A 22,985-nucleotide genomic window follows, 5' to 3' on the forward strand; every position below is an offset into this window, starting at 1 on the left:
CCCTAAACCTAACCCTAACTGTACACCTAAACTTGACCATGGCCAGTTCATACCTTACCTTAAACTTAACCTAACCACAGTTCTTATCTTACCCCTAACCTCAACTATTGTTACTGCTTGGCTAACCCTAACCTTAACATAAACCTTAACCAAATTTGAACTTAACCTTAACCTAACCTTTACCTAAACCTAAACTTTACCTAAACTTAACCTTAACCTTTACCTAAACCTAACCTTTACATTAACCTTAACCTAACTTAAACTTAACCAGAATCTATACCTATCCCTCATATCATCACTAACCTTAACCTGGACCTCACACACACATCATAGACTTTGTATTTGTGATTCCTGCAGACATATGACGATGACTTTTTGACATGTTATATTCAGTATAGATGTCTGTGTAATTTACAATCGCTCCATTGTCTTTAGGTTCCTTCAAACGCACACATGTCACAAATTAGTACACCAAAATCTACTAGGACCTCATCCAGCCTCTCTTTATCCCTCTCCCTCTCTCTCTCCTTCTCTCTCTCCCTCTCTCTCTCTTGTCTCCTCTCTCCTGCACCCATAGCCAATCTGTCTGTGTGACTAAAGCGCCATCTCCCAGGCTGCACTCTCCAGGCTGCGTTCACTCACTGGCTCTGGAGGCACTCGGAGGAGCCACCTCTGGATCGAAAGCGCATTTCACTCGCCTCTGCGCGCACGCATGCAGCGCCGGACGTCGCTCTGCAGAAATCAACAATTACACGGAGCTCCGGCAACAACAACAGCCCTTCCTGCAAAGATAGTCTGTAGGTTTTATTCTGTGGGACTCGGCAGCAGCTGCGAGCACTTTGGAGCATCTGGGCAGGTCGGTTTTTATCGGCAGAGATGGGACGCGATGAGAGAAACATACACGAGAGGGAGGAGGTAGCCTAGAAAAAGAAAAAAGGTGAGAGAAGAGGAGCGTGCAAATAAAAATCCGGGACCTGGAGCAGCTCCACAGCAAATATCTGACCTCCTCCTCCTCCTCCTCCTCTTCCTCGGACGGTGGCAAAACTGGTTGTTGAAATGGAGATGTCGAGAGTTGCGTCTCCTCCTCCGACACACGCGCTGCTGAGGCTGCTCACGATGATGATGATGGTGTTTGCGTAGGAGTGCTTTATTTTGCGGCCAGCGTTGGTTATCTAGTCTCTGTACTGTTCAAACAACTCCAGACAAGCGCTGGATGCAAGGTTGGCTGCAGGTTGCAATACAGACCTCCCAGAAATCAGCTTGATTTCTGCTGTTATTATTATTGGAGCTCGTTTTGGAGAGTTTTCCACTTCTCTTTGTGCCAGTATGGAATTGGACATGAGATTTTTTTGCATGTGAATGACAAGAATGTGTTTGGAAAAGTAGAAACAAACATTAAGGAGGGGAATTTTTTTTTTTTTACAGATTTTAAAGAAGCATCTGCTTTTGTTTTTTGAACCAACAACCGGAAAGGATCAGTTGTTCTAGATCTCTGCACCCCCTATTGAAATCAGTGTTTTGCTGATTACATTACCAAACACTGAGGACTTCTTCCTGTTCCTTTGGGCTCATTACTCAGGAGCTGAAGAGCAGCAGAGGTCAGGACCTGAGCTCCAAGAGCCCCCACCACCTTCGATGTGACAGGAATGAATTCCTATTATCTCTGAAGGTAAGACTCCTCAGTCCTTTGAGAAAGAAAGAGAGGTTTTTCTTCTGCTGCATGCATTCATCCAAATGTTGGATTTTAAATTGAATTACATGTAAATTGCAGCAAATCAGATGCATCTGCTTGTCGAGTCATACATGCAGTGGAGGGGTCAGAAGAAGTTGGCTGCATGTTGGAAAATGATAGATAGATAGATAGATAGATGGATAGATTAAAGGATAGAGTTTTTCCATTTCAGCACCATGGACACCACCACACTTATCTTATACAGGAATCTTCTTCCTTCTCCACATTTCACCCAGAACATGTATAATTGATCATAGCTCAACTCTCAGCAATATATACATGAGAGTGTTTCTAGGATCATTAGCTAAAACATAGTCAAGATACAGCAGGTGGGGGGATTAGCGGATTCAGATAGGCAGAAAGATAGATGAGAGAGAGAGAGAGGTAGAAAGACGAGGGAGAGGTTCAGTGCCTCCGTACGACAGACCTGCTGGCTGGCCCCGGCTCACCACATGCTGACAAAACAGCATGGCTCGTGAGCCACAGCTACTGTCACCAACTGTTAGCCATGGTCACGTCCAAACTGTTGGCTCTGGATATTTTTAGGCTGGGTGGGAATGCTTCTCAAGCAGTGTTAAGGCTGTGCATCACTAAAACCTCCCACCAAATTCTCTAAATCCAGTTAGACTGAAAATATGCTTTAGTAGAGGAATATACTCCCTGCTGGGTAGTTTGGATGTAGTAACCACTCAAATATGAAAATGTTCAGTGAAGCCGGGAAGATTGAATTGTTGCAACAGTTTTTCAATGTGATGAGAGAAAATGTTTTTTTTCAGGGCACCTTAAGGAACTTAAGGATCCCACTTTATCAAAATAGAAAGAAATACTCAGCACATGACTCGTATTTTAAATGTAGGGATGACTACTCGTCACCTCTGTGATTGATGTGTCATAAAAGTGATTCGAAATAGTTATGTATCTCTCTTGCAGAGATATTTTGGGTAAATAGTGGAGAGATGGACCTTAAAACTCTTGGATATTTGCTAGATAGAGTATTTCCTGTTGTCCAAATTGGCCATTTATTGGTTTGAGATAAAGTAATTCAGTATCTTCACCTACTAGAGTATCAAACCTCCATTGTGCTGTTTGACAATCCAAAGTTTATTCTCAGTTCAGCCTCTATTGTGCTTAAACTATCCAATGAGGAATAATATTCATTAGTCTCTTCCGTGCTTGTGTATCAGCAGAAGTGATCTGGAGTAATTGTTTCTCAAGCTTAACCTCTTGTGTCTCCTTACCCTAAAATGCTTCACCTCTTCCTCATGCACTCGAGTTGGAAATTAAATCTTAGCATGTTCCCCGAATCATTTTCACCACATACAGAATGATGACGAATTCTAAAAAGAAAGAAGTAAAGCTGATTAAATGAATGGAGACAAGTAAGCTGCTTTCTGACTTGTCACCTCCACCCAACTAAACAACCTGAGGGATGTTTTGCAGCGCTCCACTGTCTTCAGCCATAGTGAGCGAACATCTTTGAGAAGAATGGTGTTAATTTGTGCGGTAGAGCTTTATAAAGACTTTGGAGGCTTGTGGAGGACCAGGATGTCTCTCAGATGATTAACATCCTTCAGTTTATGTGAGGGAAAGAAGACTGAACTCAGATTGACACATCTCTCTCTGCTGTATCTGCTGCAATCAACAGATATCCTGTTACCTATAGCCACAGACAGTGTGATCTAATGCTATAATATGGAGGCCAACTGGAACCTAATTCATGTTGTGGTCTCTTATATACACACACACACACACACACAGGGCCTACAACAATGAAGGACAAGGAGGGGCCTGTGTTCCCATGACAACTTCCTCAGTGACACTTGCAACAACCTTGCCCCCCTGGGAGATCAGTCATACTCCTTCGTGCACACACACACACACAAAACCACACACTCAAGACCCCCTCGGAGCATGACTATGAGTGACTGTGTGTTATTGGTCTGTTTGCTGCTGCCTCTGCTCCTCCAGCCTCTCCGTCAGTCACTACAGTGGGAGAGGAAGGGAGGGTTGAAGGACAGGCAGATGAGTAGGATGTAAAAGCAAAATTAGAAAACAGATGGATGCTGAAGAAAGATGAGGAAAGGTGTGGAGAGAGAGGTGCATATAAAACAGGTAGATAGGGATGGAGAAGAGGAGGAGGAGGGAAGGAAGGTTTGAACAGTCAAGAGTGAATGCAATTACTGAGGCAGCATATCGACTTCTCTTTTTTTCCTGGGCATTTAAAGTGTACTCACATATCAGCTTAATTACCTTTAAAATGCACATTTGGGAGGCAGCATCATGATAAATCCACTGTGATCGAGATAAAGAGCAGAGTGGATGGATGGAGGCTGGGGGGGGAAGGGAATATGGCCGCTCAGTGATCATGTTAAACAGTCACCACCCGTTCCTCCCTTCCTCTCCCCTCCCCCGGCACTGCTCTCCCCTCGCAGCTACACCCTGGCATGCTCACACATCATGCTCATGCACAGAGGGGTTCCAGTGCAGACATCAATGTGACCAGCACACCCACACGTACACATGCATGCGTGTGCACAAGTCGCTGGTCAGCTGGCCTCATCCCAGTGAGTGATTGTAAAAAACTGAATCTCATTCCAAGGACTAGAGGGGAGGCTAGTGGAGGTGGGGATGGAGAACAGCAGCAGAGGGAAAGCTTCCTCCCTGCTTGTCCTTCCTGAATTAATTTGCATGCACACATGATATGAACAGTGCCAATGATTGTATTAGTTATGGGAAACAGAAGCCTTCATTTTCTGTGTAGTTCTCATTCCATACAAGTCATCCCTGAATGATTCAGCTAATTTCACAGTTTCTCCCCATTCAGTGGACAACATGGATGCAGCATTGGCCAAGTTATACCAGCAGTCATGTGATCAAACCCACAGTTTGTCCGAGTTAATGTTGTTGATGCCCTCAGTAACATGCAGCATCTATTGCACTTCTGCCCGTCCTGGGAGAGGGATCCCTCACAGGGTTCTCTCTCTGAGGTTTCTACGTTTGTTTTGCTTATTAATAGGTTTTTTTGTAGTTTTCCTTACTCTTGTTGAGGGTGAAGGGCAGAGGATGTTGCACCTTATTAAGCCCTATGAGACCATGAATTTATTCAAATTGTCTGTTACAATCACCCATTACAGTGAAAAACTGGATGCTCACAATGTTCATCCAAAGTGTTTCAGGTGTTTGTAATGGATATTGTGAGCAGATCATTTATGTAAGATATTCCTGTTTGAATTTTACGAAGTAAAACTCGGGGATTTAATTCAAACCTTATCACTACTGCTGTTACTGTTTCTCAGTGTTGGAGTTAAATTTTAAAACTTGTTGGACTGTTGGCTGACTGTATGTTATGAAAATGTAATGTAAAGCCAGACGGCACGCTGCTCAGACTGAGTTTACATTTGCATTTCATCTTGTAAGTGTAACCTATTTTAAAGATGCTTCAGGGCTTTCTCATTACAAACTCATTCACCAATTTAAGCTGTAAAACGTTAAATCTGAGACTTTGCAATCGTCAACATCCTTTTGGAAAGTGATGAATCAATAGGAATGAGGACGCGCCGGCTCAGCAAGGTCGTGACTCACTGCCACGAGAGTTGATCACAACAAGCGTGCAGATAAAATGAGGGATTTTTCATTCATAAATTCCACTGTTGTGATGAGTCGTATCTTTTTATGCGTCTCTGCAGCTCTGCCCGGCTGCACTCTGCTTCGTTTCCATCAGCGTCGGCATTAGCATACAGTGAGCGAGCCGGGTAAAAAGTTTGTTCAAGTACAATCAGAGCAGAACTTAGGAGCGTAAAAACCGCCCACCCAAAAAAACAGAAAAGACCGTGGTGCAATGTTGGTCTGTAACAGCCTCGTCGCCATAGTAACTGAAGACCCATTGGTACTTTTACACACACACATTCCCTGTTGAGCGCTGACCATTAGCACTGACAGTCGAGCAACCACCTGCCTTGAGCTTTTAACACATTCCCATCAATTATCCATACATTTCATCAGCCCTCCCATCCTCTCAAAGCTGATCTCTGCAGCCTTTTCTCCTTCTTTGTTCATCACTTATTTCGCTCTTTTCTCTCTCTCTCTGTCTTTTCTTGCCCTCAGCTTTTTTCTCTCCTGCCCACAACCACTAATCACACTCCTCCGTTCTGTTTCTCTCCATCTAGACCATCTCCTCTTGATTGTTTTTGTAAAGTTTAATCGTACGAATCTGCTCCTGCTCCTGCAAGGACCTTTTGACCTTCGGAGGCACAGACAAATGCAAGGAGATGACTAATTCTCACACTAGAGATTTGCATGAGTAGATTTTTATCTTAACAGAAGCAGATGAACTAACCAGCAACAAACTGAAAACACACAATTTAACCATGGCGAACACTGAAACCAGATGTTCCCTGTGCAGGAAGTCACATCTGTGTCCTGCAAACCTCGTGTTGTTAGGCTGCATTATGCACCTTCTGTCACACACCTGCGACGACCAGGTCACAGACACACAGGCTGAACTTCATGTCCTGCATCTGGTTTCACAGATATGATGCTGACCGGGTAATAGAGCAAGTTAGGGAATAGAGAAGTAAAGATTGTGTCCCCAAATTTTCCAAAGTTATGATAATAATTTTGTGTGGATCCTTGGCTAAATGGATGGATGGATGGATGGATGGATGGATGGATGGATGGATGGATGGCATTTTGTTGTAGCCACAGCTGTGCGATGACTTCATCAGTGCTTCAGATACTAGTAGTAACCTGGGACTCTCCTGAGACTCCTCTGACTTGACTTACTTCTTGTAAATCTCGTGTTTGCTTGACAAACTCTGCTTTGATATGCAAATCGACGCGCCCTGGGATTGATCCGTCTCCGTGTCCGAGACGCTTGTCTCTGCTCGTGAGTGGCACTGCCGCTCAAAGTGATGTCTGTCTACGCTCCTCAGGGCAGCAAGCATCAGCTGTACAGACTGAGAGTGAGTGGTGGAGAGCAGAGAGGGAGAGAAAGACAGCAAAGTAAATGGAGAAAGAGTCTAAACAGACACTAGTGGGAAAAACAGCCACAGGGACAGAGGAAGAGAAAGTTATCATACATTTACTGTTTTAGTAAAGTGAATGCAATAAACAATAAAGTAAATTACTAAATGAACAATATTAACAATACAATATGAGTTATAATCAATAAATGTAGATAACTAGAAATTTAAAATGTATTAACATAATTTTTCCAATGGGTTTTAATGATAAATTACATTGAATTCTATGTAAAAACACAAAAATATACATCATATTGCCAAATGTGTTTGTATTAAAAAAAAATGTATGTAGGGTTACTATTATAATTTGTGAATATAAATAAAACAGTTTTGGCAATTTTGCTGGCAGACTTTTTGAACATTATATAAATAATATAATAGATAATTTTTACAGTGCACACAAATACACAAAGACAAGATACCGCAATTTAGATTAAATTGCACATTCCCCTTTATTTATATATAAAAAATACATAAACGCATAACTTTCTGCTTAGGTCACTGGCACTCCTCTCCTCCTCCTCCTCTCCCCCCCTGCCCACAAACCATATGCTTTGTCAGATGGGTGCATGAGGAGCAGCAGCTGGGGTTAAGTAGCAGTGAGCGCTGTCATAACCAGGTTAGGATGCCATTATACGACGTGACCTTCACTACACCACCTTCTTGTTTCACTACATTTACTGTGGCCTCTTGAGGTGTATGTGTGTGCGTGTGTGCGTGTGTGTGTGTGTGTGTGTGTGTGTGTGTGTGTGTGTGTGTGTGTTACTGCAACCTTCTTATCTTTCAGGCTCTGTATGGTGCATTTTAATGCACACATTTAGATTAAACATCAGATGAAATATCCATTATGCAGTATGAGGATTTTATGGCTGGTCAGGTTACGCGTCCTTGACTTAGCATCAGCTCAGGACTCTACATTCACACACTCTGCAAAAACAACCTGCCTCTCTTTCATCTCTCGTCTCTCCTCTCGAACGCACAGGCGACACAGACGCAGACATTTAAATTCTCACTCACAAAGAACTGATTTTAGAGAAAAGATAAAAAAGATAGAAACCATAAAAATACAAAGTGCAGTAATGTCACCACAAATGTATTTTTAAATGCTGGTTTCCTACACCCACATGTTTTGTTGACATCCAATCACACACCAGGGGTGACCATGCATGACAGCTGTTAACAGCAGGAGGTTTACATGCACGGCAACAAACAAGACAGAATTTGAAACCCACCATTACCTGTGATGTGTGAGTTGACTTCCTGCGGATAGATGCTTTTTCTGAGTTTACAGACTCCAAACTTAGAGAACAAGGGGAGGTGGGAAGAACTCTGAAGGAGAGCTGAGATGTTTGATACGTGCAGATAACATGAACATAGAAAAAGGACATGTAGTGCAACTCTAAATTTACTTTGCTGTGAAGCCAAACATCCGGACAAAAGCCAAATGTGAACATGAGACAGATTTGAGCTGTTTTGGCTTCCTGTTTGTTTGTGCATTGATTTTCAGATTTTATTGTTTCACAAGCAACTGTGTGTATGAAAGATTGACTTACTCCCTATTAGAGCCTGCACTCCATCTTGGATCAGCTGATATTGGTTGTTTGGTAGTTCCCAGAGTTTTTTATCTTCGCACTTCCTTACGAAAAGTTCTTTACAAAAAAAGTTATTATTACTACTATTATTGATAGTAGTAGTAGTAGTAGTAGTATTAGTAGTGACATTATATTTAATAATATTATCTGAATCACAAGAGGATGTTTCTAGACAGTCCCCAACCCAGCACTAACAATATATAGGCCTATATATACCTCGCTGTTGCTTGGGGAGAGAGAGCAAAGTAAAGAGAAAGTCTAAAATTGGAATGATCCCATTGTCAAGTGTCAAGGAGCAAATGTAATTTATTGGTGTCTTATCTAATTCAGGAAGAGGAAAGGGAATTACATTTATTTGAGGGCCAGCGTATTACCCTGAACAGACCATGTAGCCAGAGGGAAGGGCTGTGTGTGTGTGTGTGTGTGTGTGTGTCTGTGTGTGTGTGTGTGTGTGTCTCCCTACATACATATGATACAACTTTTGAGTGTTCTGCAGTAATATATTAACCTGTCACAGTGGGAGACCTGTGTTTGCATGGCTAACGTTTCTTCACACCAGGAGCTCTTTACGGAGCTCCTGGTTCCGAGTGTCACAACAAACTGTCTCCTCTGTCACCGCAGTTCCTCAGGAGCAGATGTGACTGACAGCAAATTTATAAACCAGGAGTGAACCAGCTAAAAGCAGGATCCAGTGTTATCGGACAGTTAGAATAGAACAGAATAGACTAGAATAAAAAAGAATACTCACAACAAGATTGAACCAGTTGCAGGCAGCGTCTTGATAGATTCATCATGTTTAGAGTTAGAATAGAATAGACAGAGATTGCTGCACACCACACACACACAAACACAAACACACCTGAGATTATGAAACGTTTTTGTTGTTCCATTAATGTTTTTGTTATTCAGAGGAGGAGCACAGTAAGAACAGAGCACAGAGATTTTGCATAAATTCTGTCTGGATGATATTCTGTCATACACAGCAGTTTATTTCTGTGCTGTCCCTGAGACTGGAGATACATCAAAACCACAGATAGTCACACACAAACATTCTGTAATCTCAGGTAAACTTCTGTCAGAGTTATTTACAGAGAGTATTTTAATCATGATGATGAGAAGATTCAGTTCAGACACACAAAACGATGATGATTCTCAGTTGAGGCACTTTAATACTGGGCTGGGTCAATGTTTACTCTCGAGTTAATGCTGCCATGAACTTATTTATTTGCACTTGTAATATTTTGGGCACAGGCCCTTCTTTAGACCCAGCGTGGGACCCACTGGCTGTTCCGACCTCCTGGATGAAGTGCAGTGAAGGAGCAGAGGATGCTTAGGGTCTGAAGAAGGGCCTGTGCTCGAAACATTACCCGGGAGGTTGAATAAATAAGTTTTACTGTTTGAGCATTAACTGGTGTACGCTGTCACTTCTCCAGCAGCCAGTGTTTATCAAGATTGGATGTGTGAGCCTTTGTATCGACTGTGTAGACTTTATATAGAGACATAAGACTCCATGGTCTTATTTATTTCCTTATTTATATTTCACAGGAGGAGGCTTCCTGAGGTAAACATGCAGCGACCATGACTTTCTCTTGACACAAACCATTAAATTGACGTCCGTGGGGCAGAAACGTCACTGATGATGTATATCCAACGTGTGGGTGTAACCAAGAGAAACAAAGTATGCATGGAAAGTGAAAATAAAATCTCATTAAACAGCATCTTGTTTTGCAATCGCTGCTTGACCCGCTGAGCTGATATGGAGCCACCATCCTGCCTCTGTAGGAGACTGCTGGATGTAGGTCTGACAGTGTGCCCTGCTCTGCTGGAGGTAGTCATGCCTCATCAGTGGCTGATTGAGCATGATGAATCATGGTGGAGGGAGTCAGTGAGATACTTCATAGACCTACACGGGGTAAATACCTAAGATTACAGCAGCTGCAGCCATGGACCTGTTTGTTGTTTGAGTTTATTGTGAACGTTCTTATGTAGCCAGATTCCCATTAACTTGCATGGCTCCTTTAAGTGTCTGGGACTAAACTGTGTGGTCTATGAAACAGGCTTATTGTGTAAACTGATTAAAGTTGCTTATGATTAAGTGAAGAATTAGACAATGCAGTAAATGCCTTTTGAAAAGCCTGGATATGCCCTTTAACTCCACATATTTCCTTGACAATAGACGAAGTGTACTGAGAACACATATTTACCTCCTTGCATCAGGTCCTGGAGCTGCTCTTCAGTCCGTCAGTGGTGAAGTTCAGAGAAATGTAATATCTCTGTGCCAACTACAACTCTGCTGCAGCTGCTGGAGCCGAGATTATAGGCTGTCGAACACAGACCAGTGGTATTATTTGCACAGCAGAGGGTAGAGCACGGCATGGCAGAGGGGCGGAGCAGGAAGTGTAGTGAAAGACTGGCAAAATGTGATTAAATGCAATTATTTTGTGATGATTTCAAAGTGAAAGTTCATTTTCTTTTAACTATGCAGAGCGAAAGAGATATTTTTGGAAAACTGACAGATAAATGGTTCTTTTGTTGGCACATGACACCACACTGCTGCTTCTTTTAAGATTCCTCTTTAGTGTTGCAACATCACCCTGTGATTTTCACCAGCAGCATCACCACTTACAATCACTAACAATCCATGTTCTGTTGTATCGCTGTCCAAAAATATTAAAGCTAACTACAATAGTTCCATGTTGACTGTGCATAATGATCAGACATTTTTATCTATGTTTAATAGGGATAGAAAATCTGAATAAAAGAGATGATGATTTTTACAGAAGTGACTATTTAAAGCAAAATTAAAAGAAACATTTTGAATTACAGTAAAATGAGTCTGCAAAATTCAAGAAATAAATAAATCAACTGTATAGTTGCTGTTAAGTTTTATTCATACCATGGAGTGTATTTTATTTATTTTTTTGGTAGTTTATGGCAGATTTGTCTGTTTGAAGTTTTCAGTATTTGACTGTTGTGGCTGCAGGACCTAATTTGTACATTGTTATGGTACATGATCAATTCCCGAATATTTGTACTTTAATTTAATTGAGACTTAAGTGTAAAGCTTAAAAAAGACAGTACATTGTGTATGTGACTGACAAAAAGAGGCTGTCACACTTTGCTTCCAGAGCATGCAGAACATGTTTATAAAGTTACAGCGGTGCTTCTTACATCAGTGCAATTTGAACTGGAGGAACAGCGAGACAAGGTCATTCAGATGGATGAGAGACATTTATTGAGCTGTATAATTAAATGAGGACCCCTGGGTCACCGTTAAGGTTTTGCAAATGTCCTCGTGGTGCTATATCCACACTAGCCCAGAGCCATTTTTATGATATATTGTTCACAGAGGGGCTCTAATTACAGAAACATTGCTAACGTTGCTAGGACACATGAGAAGGATGAAACCTATTCCTGGCTGTCCGTGGCTACCACAGAAAACCAGTTCCTATCTTTTCTTCAGCCACAACTCTAAATTCCCCCCCCCCCCCCTGACGGCCTTTGTGATTTCAGGCACCTGATTCAAGGTCAGAGTTGGGGATGTTCACAGTTGGTCTTCTTTTTTTGAAGGTTGCAGACCTGAGGCTATATAGCTGTGTGTTGCCATTATTCTTGGAGGCGCAGTGCAGGGACACAAGGAAACAGCAGTTCAGGAAACATTTGTGAGTGTTGTGAAATTTTATGCAGGAACAAGGTGAGCCAACAGCCTGAGAGGGAGATTCAAGTGATGCCGTTGTCAGGGTCGGTGCATCCACACAGGATAATATTGTGACAAGACTTAAGGAGGAATTTGTAAGCTTATCTAAAAAACAGTGTGTACTTCAGTGCATTAGTGAGGGAGAGGTGGATTTATGAGGAGTCAATAGTTCTGCTCGCACAAGCTCATTTTCATGGAGTTATCATTTTTATCAGGTGAAGGCGGAATGAAACGCTTCACATCATAGAGGAGGAGTGATATCATTAAAGTTAGGGGATAACACATATTTTCAGACAATCTCCAGGAGGAGGACTTTAGGGTGTTGCACTTAACGTTTGCATGAAAAAAGGTGATATAAATAGTTATAATAGAGCAAGAGACAGATGTTCAAACCCAGCGTACCTCTTTTCCCACCTGCACAGCTGGCCAGTGGTGGTGTGCTGTGGGGGTGAATGTCAGATTGTCAGTTCAGGAGAGTTACGTGCTGTAAATAGTTTTTGCCAAAACAAAGCAGCTGGGTGATTTGATTTCCTGCTGTCATCACAGCAAGGTTGCCAGAAAACCACTGGACAGACTGATGATACATGGTCGATAAATATTTCTCTAAAATTTGAAATTGCAGTCTTGTGAGGAATGAATAGCAGTGAGCAATTTTAGAGCCAGACGTTGTGAAATGCAGCAAACTGGACCTTTAATATGACATTATTATACAGACCTACTCTCAATATCCACAACTCCCCAGCTTCAGTATAACAAACACATCAAACCAGGACAAGTTGTGCTCCAAAGAAACTTTAATAGCATGTGCAAAGTTGATAACCATCTTCATGATGCACATCACATATAAGTATTTAGAAAGTGATGAATATGACTAATGTTGCACAATGCAAATTTGAATAAACTTAGATAGAAACCGATAAGCTGTAAATTATCCTTTGGCAAATGCTCATGAATACTCACTGATTGCACAGTTAATCATAGGGTAGAGAAAAACTACTTGATGAAGCACTGGTCATCGGATCTTCTTATCAGATTAGAGCTTTGTTACCAACGAGTGACGCTTGAAAACAAACTCCTGGCATCAAGGACGCCATTCATTTTTAACAAAAGCATATTTTTTGGACTATATGTGTATGAGTTTTCTATGTCTGTGTGTGTGTGTGTGTGTGTGTCACTCTTTGACGCTACAGTCTGCGGGCATGTTATTGTCTCTTGTGTATGACTGGAATCCGCCACCTACTGTGTACTTCTCCCCCACTGAACTGAAAGCCTGTCAACAGCCATTATTCCTAGCAAGACCTCTGCTGTGATCCCTGCCATGTTCTATCAATGCGTGGCAATTTATTCTAAAGCCCACTGTCTGAGCATGTTAGCGAGGACTAAAATTATTTCATGTGAGTGTTTGTGCATGTGCCCACACTGCTGTTCTTCCTTTCACTCCGAACCCACTTGTCATTCCGGCAGACGAATACCGGCAGAAGGAGCTGAGCAGACAAGTTTCCCCAGAACTATTTCACAGTGCATTTGCGTGTTTGTGTTTGCGGTTAAATAATTAACGCTGTTCGTCGCCTTGCTGCAACACATCCGTCAGACACTGATCTGATTAAGGGAGCCCCAAGAGACGCTCACTGCATGCCTACCCTGCACAATGACTAATGCTGCATGCATGTGTGTGTGTGTGTGTGTGTGCATTTTTATTTGAAGATGGCTGAGACGCTGTGTGTACACATGAGTACTGACTTTCCTGTATTACTGGTTGTGATCGTTTTAGTGTTTGTACGCTTGTCAAGACTTTGAGGGGGTTCATGTTTGTTTGTTTTTTCTATAGTAATACACAGACGTCCTAAATATGCTTAATATTAATCTACTGTGTGTTTTATCCCTATTGTTTGTGTGTGTGTTTGTGTGTGTGTGTGTGTGGGTGTGTGTGGGTTAGAGGTTATGTATCGTCTTTTTCTTTTTTTTAAAAACCAGCTCAATACCTCCACAGGAAAGAAGCTAACAGAACAAAGATGTGTTTAACCAAAGAGCAACATGCAGGAAAAAAATGAGTCATTGGCTTTTTTATTCATTATTTGAAGTGTTATTTATAAAACTGTAAAAATGGCACCATCCATTTTCATGCAAAATGTGGCTCTGCCTTTAGAAAATAACAATCCGAGGAACAATCTGTAAACAAAACACTGCCATATTATCACCTTATAAAACTCTGTATGCAAACAGCTGTCTGTAACATCCTGCTGAAAGTGAGAAACGACAGTGAAGATGCACCATAGAATCCTAACAATGAGCTGAAACCATGCACTATAAATAAAGATGGACAATTTGTCTCCTCTTCCTCCCACTATACAGACATGAAGCCCAAATAGTCTCAGCTGTCAATCATGACGTTTCGCTCCGTTTTTGTTGCATCAAATAACTAATTAAAACCAAACTGACAGGAAAAATTAGCACTTGTCCAAACGTCAGTGGAACCTTCTTTGAGAAAAATGTGTTTGACGTGTACTTTGACTTTTTAAGTTTGGTTCATGTCCCATCCACTAACTTGGAGTTGGCGGGTTTATGACCTAACCACCAGGTTGCTATAGAGACGCTCTATCTTCACTTTGAGGGAGAAGTCGTGTCTTCCATCTTACATACAGTCAGTGACTGGAATAGATAAATGCTCGACTGACTTTTCTCTTACGCTCTTTCACAATTCACTCAATCTATTATTTTTATAAAAGTATTGATTATTGTACCTTTAGACTCATTGCTATGAATTCACACATTACTATTAATTAATAAAGCTCCAACACAAGCAACAGACTTTTCAGTGACTGCCACGTTCCGCACAATTCATACTTACTCGACGCCTTAAAGGCCAAAAGGTTCTGTTCTGTGTTTCTCCTCTCTATTGATTTGGCTGGTGGACTGTGTGGCCTGCAGATTGGATTAGAGTCCAGCTGCATTACAGCTCGAGGGAAGAGAAGCTGCCTCATGTTTGTCGACTGGACAAACATCTACCGTAGAGAGCGTCTGATCCATTCTAACTGTATACAGAGCGTCTCTGGAGAGGAATATCAGAATGAGAGCTAATGTGGTTGAGACAAGTTACCCATGAAGGAATTCTACGTGGTTTTTAAAGGGTTTCTCTCAGGGTGAAAAGGTCAGAGCTGTCGGTCATTTGGTAAATAGTGCACTCTGTACAGTAAAGTCAATGTGTGTAGGCTGATGGAGAGCCTTGGTAAGACGAGCAAAGTCACTGTTGTTTGGTGAATAGGCAGGAAATAATGTGATAGCTCATTTATATTTACCCCAGAATGCTCCATGTTCTGTGTGATGACTGTGGCAGTCTGACGTCTCTCCTCAGCATTTCTATTTTAGGGTGTGTCCGTGTCACAGCAGAGATAGACCTTGACAACACAGGCCCATGCTGCTGTGTGCTCGGTGCTGATAATGGCTCAGACCATTGAAACACGGCTTAGCAACAAGCCCTCTGGCCTATTTTTGGTTTCAGTCAATTATCCACAATGCAATGTGATTGTGTGGGTCACTGTGGCACATTGGATGAAATGAAGGGAAGAGGTCTGTACCCACATCTGTCAAATATCTGCAGGCCTCCCCTAAATGTACTTTACCTGGCTTGACAGTTTGTTTATTTTCTTTTTGTTCTTTCAAATCAGTGTCTGCCCCACCATAATGAGATATGCCAGGTAACAAGGCAAGAAGGCCAGACAAGACAAACAGTGTTCCCTTATATGGATGAGGGGGAAAAAACTGTTTCCTATTAAAATAGCATCAAAAGAAAGGAACAACATAGAACAGAGCATTTTGACCTGAAAGGTGTTTCTATTTTACTTCTCCAATATTTGCCTCATGCTTTTTACATAGTCAAGTTTTTGGTTGATGTTTATTTAAGCAGCATGTTTTACAGTTCTCAACTCTTAACCTCAATATTTTAAAAAACATATATTATTGTCATACAGTTCAAAATTACTGTTAGTTAATGTCTTAGAACATATGTAATATGGATCTATAGGAACTAGAGGTCACATGAAATCTAAAGAAAGGTGTGACAGAAGTAAGAATTTGGATTTAGCTGATGCAAATGATATTTCCTCAGGGGACAGGCTTTTTGCAGCCACAGTAACAAATATGGCTACAAACCTGTAACTACCACCAATGAGTCTGAGATAATGTGGATTCCGTAAGGAATCAACAGTTAGAAGTAGTTTTACAATGAGGACCAAGTTAAAATGTTGGATTTGGTGCAGAATTTAAAGGACAGTGGGGCCGTGGTGGAGGTGTGTGCTCTACTGAGTGTCCTTCTAGTTTATCATAAAGACAGATTGAATACCTCTCTCAGCTCTTCACCATGTGCAGTACAGTGTTGTTGAACCACTGAGGATTTAGGTTGGTCTTTCTGTTGAACCGGTGTCTGTCTGTATTAGTTGAATGAATCGTTGATGGACACACTGGCACTTTTCCTGCTTCATGCTCAAATTAAGGACTTGCTTTTGACAATTTGAATGCTATTACAATGTTTTGTGATTAATGTACATTACTTACAAGAACAGAGTGAATATTTAAAGCCTCTGAGCGCTCACGGTAATCCAGCTGCTGCAGAGACTGAAAAGAGGCAATTAAAGGGAAGCATTGATATAATAAACCCAGAATGAGGTCAGTTCACTCTCAAGTCAATCATACTGCTGAAAATGTTCTTATGATGTACTGCAGCATTAGTCCTTATTGTGTGCCAAAGATTCATCAAGTGTTCACTCAACAAATGTCCCCTTCCCGAATCGAGGAAAAATTGTTTGTCATTTACATTATGATAAGACAGCAAAGGTTCAGCTTTTCATGCAAAAAGGACAACATGCTAAACCCACAGCTACATCACTTGACTGGAATAAATTACATATAAAAGTAAATATAACATGCAAATATCTGGATTTAAGCAATTCAAATCAATCACATGGACACAAGATAGATACTGTAATTCAGCAGAGCTCAATGAGAAGAAGCTTGGCTCTCACCGTCATCGCCTCCATTTGTCTTTGTCATGACTCTGATTTAAAGGTCAAAGGTCATAGGTCAGCTGCCCTGTTGAACGTTTCCAGTTGATTAATGCAATGAGGGTCATGATCTTTCTGTGTCTGCTTTGCACTGTACCCGTACGTTATTCTGTCTGATTTCCGTATTGTTTCTGCTCGTTGAATCAAAGCATTAATCCAGTCATGATTGTTTTTTTCTCTCCTTCGTCTGATATCAGCTCGGTCTAGACTTTTAAATGATCCCTGTTTCATTAGGAGATGAATCTGATTAAGGAAGCAACGCTCTCAAACAGCTGTTTCATTGTGACTTTGAAAGCTCCTTCGGGAGCGTCCACTGACTTCACACATTGATGCATCAATGACATATTGGTTGTGTTTAGTTGATGCATCAGGTGGAACTAGTGCCAAGTGTGTCACAAGAGTGTGACAGCAGAACTAACTATATTCAGTTGGCTATTTGTGAACCTGAATGCCTCCGTAGCAGCCTTTGGCCAGAGGCTTTTTGTTTTCTGGTTGTATGTTCTGTCTGTCCGTCCATCCTTCCCATTCTTAAATATGCAAAACATCTCAGAGGAATTTCTTCTTCTTCAGTTCTTCAATGAACTGAAGGGAATTTGGTGGTCAAAGGTCAAGGTCACTGGGACCTTGTAAAACATGTTTGTGCTCTTGTGAACGCATCATCTGAGGAATAATTTAAGGGAACCTCTTGCTCTCCATATTTCTCTGTTCATCTCGACTTCTCTCGCCCGCTTGCTCAATTCAGCTCCCCTCACACCCACCATCTATTTTACCTCTCTGCTCCCCTGTCATTTCTGCATCTCATCTTAATTGCCGCTCTGCTGTTGAATGCTGCTTCCCTCCCTCTCTTACACTTTCTATGTTTTCCTGTCTGAGATCTCATCTATATTAAGAGCAGCATTTGTGGGATGATTCAATTACATGTCTCCTAACTGCTGGATAATTCAATAAGCACCACTGAGATGACACCCAGTTATAATCTACTTAATAAAGCCACTGTACTGATGAATTGTGCTTTCTCTTCCTTAATTCCTCCTCTCACTCCCTCCCTTCCCTCCTCTACTCTTGTCCACTCACTCCTAACCTCTCTGACCCTCTCCTTCATCCTTCCCTCCTCTTGCTCTCTGCAGGGTGTTGATGGAGAGCCATTCGAATGACAGCCGGGACAGTGGTCATCACTGGTGGAATTCTAGCTACTGTTATATTACTCCTTATCATCGCAGTACTGTGCTACTGCAGGCTGCAGGTGAGCCTATCTTACACCCATTGGGTCTTTAGTAGAAAATTAATCCCCCTACCTTCGGCACTTTGTCACAGTATTGTGTTATATAAGTGTGTAGCTTTCAACTGTTTTTGACTCTACAAAAGATGATAGGGTCTCTTTGCAGGAAGTGAAATGTCCGTACAACTGTACATGAATGTCTGAAACAAATTTCATGATGATCCATCTCATGGTTGTTGAGATATTACAGTCTGGACCTCAGTGTTGGGCTGACCGTCCCTATGGAGAGCATGGTCATTCAAAGATCCATGCTGTGAGCATATGCAGTAACCAAGCATAAACTCAATCGATATCAGAAGCTCTTGATCCTCGTCTTTGTGACTTGAGCCTTCTGATCAACAAACTATGGAGAAAGATTATAACTGAACCATTAAGAAAAATCATCTATTCTACAGCTGGAAGAATAGAAACTGTCCAAAATTGCTACAGCAGTGTGAGGAATAAAAACCATATCTATCCTCAGAAAAATAACTTCCAATACTCATTTCACACCAGTGAGCAGAAAAATGGTTGTGTGTTAACAATCGGCTTTCATCAGCACTTCTTCCTCAGTGTGTCTCCAGTCTGAACCCAGCTTCTTTACCCAGTCTTCTTAAATTTTAGCTAATCCTTTCTTTGATCCTTGTCTCACATTAGTTGTGTTGCAGACTTATGTTTCATCTCCTCCTGAGGAAATCACACAGTGGAAAGATTTTAAAAGTTTCTGTCATGTATTCAGATGAGCAGTCTGGACCAGGTCCTCTGTGTCAGAATAAAATAACAATGTAATAATAAAACATGAAATTAGGTAAAAAAAACTACTGTTTTATGCTTGAGAAATCGAACCATCACACCAGTAACAACATTAGGGAGTAACTATTTTTATTCCTTCAGCTGCTTTGACAGCAATAGAGCACTGACAATCAAACAGAATGAGTCACAACTGAACCTACACATATTACATTTTAGTCAATTTTATAATTGTGCAATTCAACATTTTGGAAGTTATGCTCATTTGCTTTGTGGAGAGGAGTTTGATGAAAACATTGATGCCACAGTCACAATTGTAACATTTCTGTGTAAAATGACAATGAAATGTACATACCAGCATCTCAAATTCTCACTTATTAGCAAAGTTAAAAGACATTTCATTTTGTTCGCCTTTTAATTGCGTCTTTTTCACTTTATCCCTGCATGCTGCCTCACGATGTCATCAAACTAGGACTTTTATCATTGTTTTGAATGAGAGACCCTTAATGGTTACATATCGCAAGTTCAACCTTGATTCCAAAACATGTGAAGCTCTAATTATAAGTGTGCTAAGGTGCTACAAACGAACCCCGCAATGATAATGCCTCCCTGAACTGAGAAACTAACCCCCTCTGCCCCCTCTCCCTCTGTCTCAGGGTCAAATGCTTTTGTTAGCAGAGCTGATTGCTGTTATCACATCTTTTAAATATAAAAGGCACTTTCACACCTGTGTGCTACATGTGCGCTATTGTCAGAAAAGAAATCAGCTTTAATCATGTATGTCAAGGTACAGAAAATATGTGTGAGAGTAGTTTAATCTCGTTACCATCTAGCTGAGCTCCTCATTTGGACAACTGGGAATCATTAAACACTTATTTCTTCAGCTTTTGGGCTCTCGACAGCCAGCTGCCAGGAGTTGCATCAGTTTGTCTGCTAGTCTAGGGACATGAAAAATACATCTCTTTTCCCTGAGGGAGCGTAATAATCATTTCAAAGAACTTCGATTTCAAGCTCACACTCGGAGTTCAAAAAATCTCCTTGGAGTATTTTTTAAAAGCTTTGCTCCAAATAAACTTATCTCATAGGAAACATTAAATACTTTCAGAGTATATTTTATTCAGCAAAATTTAATTAATGGGGCATAAAGTTGTTATTAGGGTATTGCTATAACCATTATTGCTTATGTGTGTGCACTTATATGAATATATTGGCTTTAAAATCTGGCTGTAAAGATGACACGCAAGGACTGTGAAGTTCTGAACAGCACCTGTGAAATTTTAAAATGTCATATTATTTAAAAACTGATTGAAACAGTAGCTCAGCTCATCACAGAGCTGCTGATTCAATCCCTGGCTCCTCCTGTCTGAAGTGTCCTTGAGCAAAACACTGAACTTTAAATTGCCCCTGATGATGCCAGGTGTATGAGTTGTATCTCGGTATGTATGGAGAGTGAACAGAGCGCAAGTGAGTCAGAGGAAAATTGTAAAGCACTTTATATAAAAGTGCATTTTAGTGAGCTCAACTGGAAACTAACTTTGCTGAAGGGTAAATCACCTAATACGATCCTCTCCACTTACAGCTGATTGCAGTTCATGAGATTCTTAAATTTCACAGTGCAATGAAACGTGATTCTCATAGTATGGCTTCATATGAATAGGGAGGATACCAGGAATAGATTTGAAAGCTGTGGATCAGAAATAGCAAACACTAGTCCCCCTCTGAGAACTTAGCGTGACTCTGAACAGTCTGTTATTGTTGAGGATTTACGAAGGTGACACACATGAACATGTACCACCTCATGGGGAAATAGACAAAAGATCAGAGACATCCTCTCCTCGAACAGTCAATTTCCTCCAATGTCCATAGAGTGCAAATCGTTAACACTTGTCATTGTGTGACATTGCTGATAAATGTGTCTACTTAATCATTTTGGTTTTATGCATTCTATATTGAATGTTATTAGTTGTTTCTGTCTTTTCAATAATTATGAATTATAAAACCACTCTATGCTGAATGTTGGCCAGAGAGCGCCTACAAACTAATTTGACAAAGAATTTATTTTGCTCTATTGCTGCTATGATCTTACAGATATTGGCATTTCAATAACAAATGTTCTGTCTTTCTCTGTTTACGCCCATTACCTCATCTCTCTTTAACATTTTACATAATTCGATACTTTTTCCTCCCTTCCTATCACTTCTTCTGTGGTCCCCTCTCCCTTACCTCCATCTCTCACCATCAGTATTATTGCTGTAAGAAGGAAGAGTCGGAGTCGGAGGAGGAGGAGCCAGACTTTGCCGTTACGTCCCGCCTCCCGCCGGTCCACTCCAATCATAACATTGTGGCGGCGACGGCCGCCGCCTCCTCCATCCACAATGGCCCTGCCCTGTTTTCCACCCCTCCGCTGGCCAGGAAACTGACTCGCTCACAGACCTTCTGTCCATCCTGCACACACTATGAGCTGCCTTTCTACCTCCAGCCCCCTCAGCCACAGATCCACCACCAACCTGATGGGTTGAGGAACGGAGGCGACCGGATCAGCTACCGCAGCGTCCAGCAGCAGGAGCTGGACCTGCCAGTGCCTGTGAACATTTCAAACTATCGCAAACCAAACCTCGCCCGGTCTGTCACCATGAGGGACATGTTCGCACGCAGCTGCAGCATCAGCACTGATGTGTAGCTGGTTGGTACTTGGTGTAAGATTATGTTTAAATGGCTCATAAAGGCATAAGATGGACAAGGCCTGAGTCAGACTTTGTTTTTTCTTCATCTTGACCAGTTTAGTCCAGTCTTCTATTGTGTGATGTAGTCTGGTCTCATTCTCCTGGTCACCTCTTGCAGAATGGAGGACTCAGATGGCTCTCAGGATTGCATTTTTAAAGGTACTATGCTCCGGTCCAGGACCTTACACTTGGACCAATATAGAATTAAAAGTATTTGTTGAATTAAAAATGTTAGATTATCAATAACATGACATGTTTTGAATATTTCCTCTTTTATTTTTTGACAAGAATGGAATTAGTTTTGAGATTTGAGCACATTTGCGTCATCCTACTCCCCCTGGCCTCCTCTACCCATGGCCTGAAAGACAGAGAGATTCCCTCTATGTCAAAATGACATGTTCGGCAGGGATTTGCTCTCTGCCACAGCTGCTACAAACACAATACGATTAGGAGAAGTCCAGTGTTTTCCTTTTCTATTGGGATGATCTGTCTGTTCCTCCATCCACACATTATTGAGATTATAAAGTAATAACTCGCCACCAGTGGAAGGACTAGAGAACACAGGGGGGATGTCGTGTTTTAGCTGCCACCCACAGACATTTTAGATGGATCTAACTTAAGGCCATGATATTTTAAGACATAAAGGGCTCGCAGAAGATGTAAAAATCCTGGCTTGTTTTCCACATCCCGTCATCGAGGTCTCCGGTTTGATGAGAGGCTTGTTTCTCTTAGTGCCTGCTAACACTGAGTAAGTGAACAATATCATACACTTAATTAGAGAAAGACCTCAGTGTTTTTGCAGGCACTTTGGACGATAGGTGCTGAAAGAGGCTGGGTTCTTGTATGCGTGTGCATATGAGTGAGCGTGCCTGCATGCGTGCGTGTACGACTTGATTGATTGTTATACTTATTCCATACCATTAAACACAATCTGTCACCGCTATGAACCCAGTGGTGGGTTGCAATAACAATTTAAACATTTATCATAAAGTGTAAATCCTGAGGTAAAGTTTCTAGTACCGCTTTTTTTCAGAAAAGGTGGTTCAAGGGATGATTCTGGGCTATGTAACCTTGTACCAGAAAAGAGAAAAGACTCTTGAATTAAGTTCCAACACTTGTACAAGAAGGACTTGCTTATGTCAGAGGCTGGGGGTG

At 41.4% G+C, this 22,985-nt stretch overlaps 1 protein-coding gene across 1 annotated transcript; it reads left to right on the forward strand.

Moving 5' to 3' along the window:
• The first annotated feature begins 1,529 nt into the window (after positions 1–1,529).
• On the forward strand, positions 1,530–21,936 carry fam163ba (family with sequence similarity 163 member B, genome duplicate a). The gene is made up of 3 exons (XM_020081677.2): positions 1,530–1,669; positions 18,227–18,342; positions 21,350–21,936. The coding sequence occupies exons 2-3, from the start codon at positions 18,250–18,252 to the stop codon at positions 21,785–21,787; spliced, it is 531 nt and encodes a 176-aa protein (XP_019937236.2). The 5' UTR covers positions 1,530–1,669; positions 18,227–18,249; the 3' UTR covers positions 21,788–21,936.
• Positions 21,937–22,985: the final 1,049 nt, after the last annotated feature.

The sequence above is a fragment of the Paralichthys olivaceus genome, chromosome 18, assembly GCF_024713975.1.
Source record: "Paralichthys olivaceus isolate ysfri-2021 chromosome 18, ASM2471397v2, whole genome shotgun sequence".
Lineage (NCBI taxonomy): Eukaryota > Metazoa > Chordata > Actinopteri > Pleuronectiformes > Paralichthyidae > Paralichthys > Paralichthys olivaceus.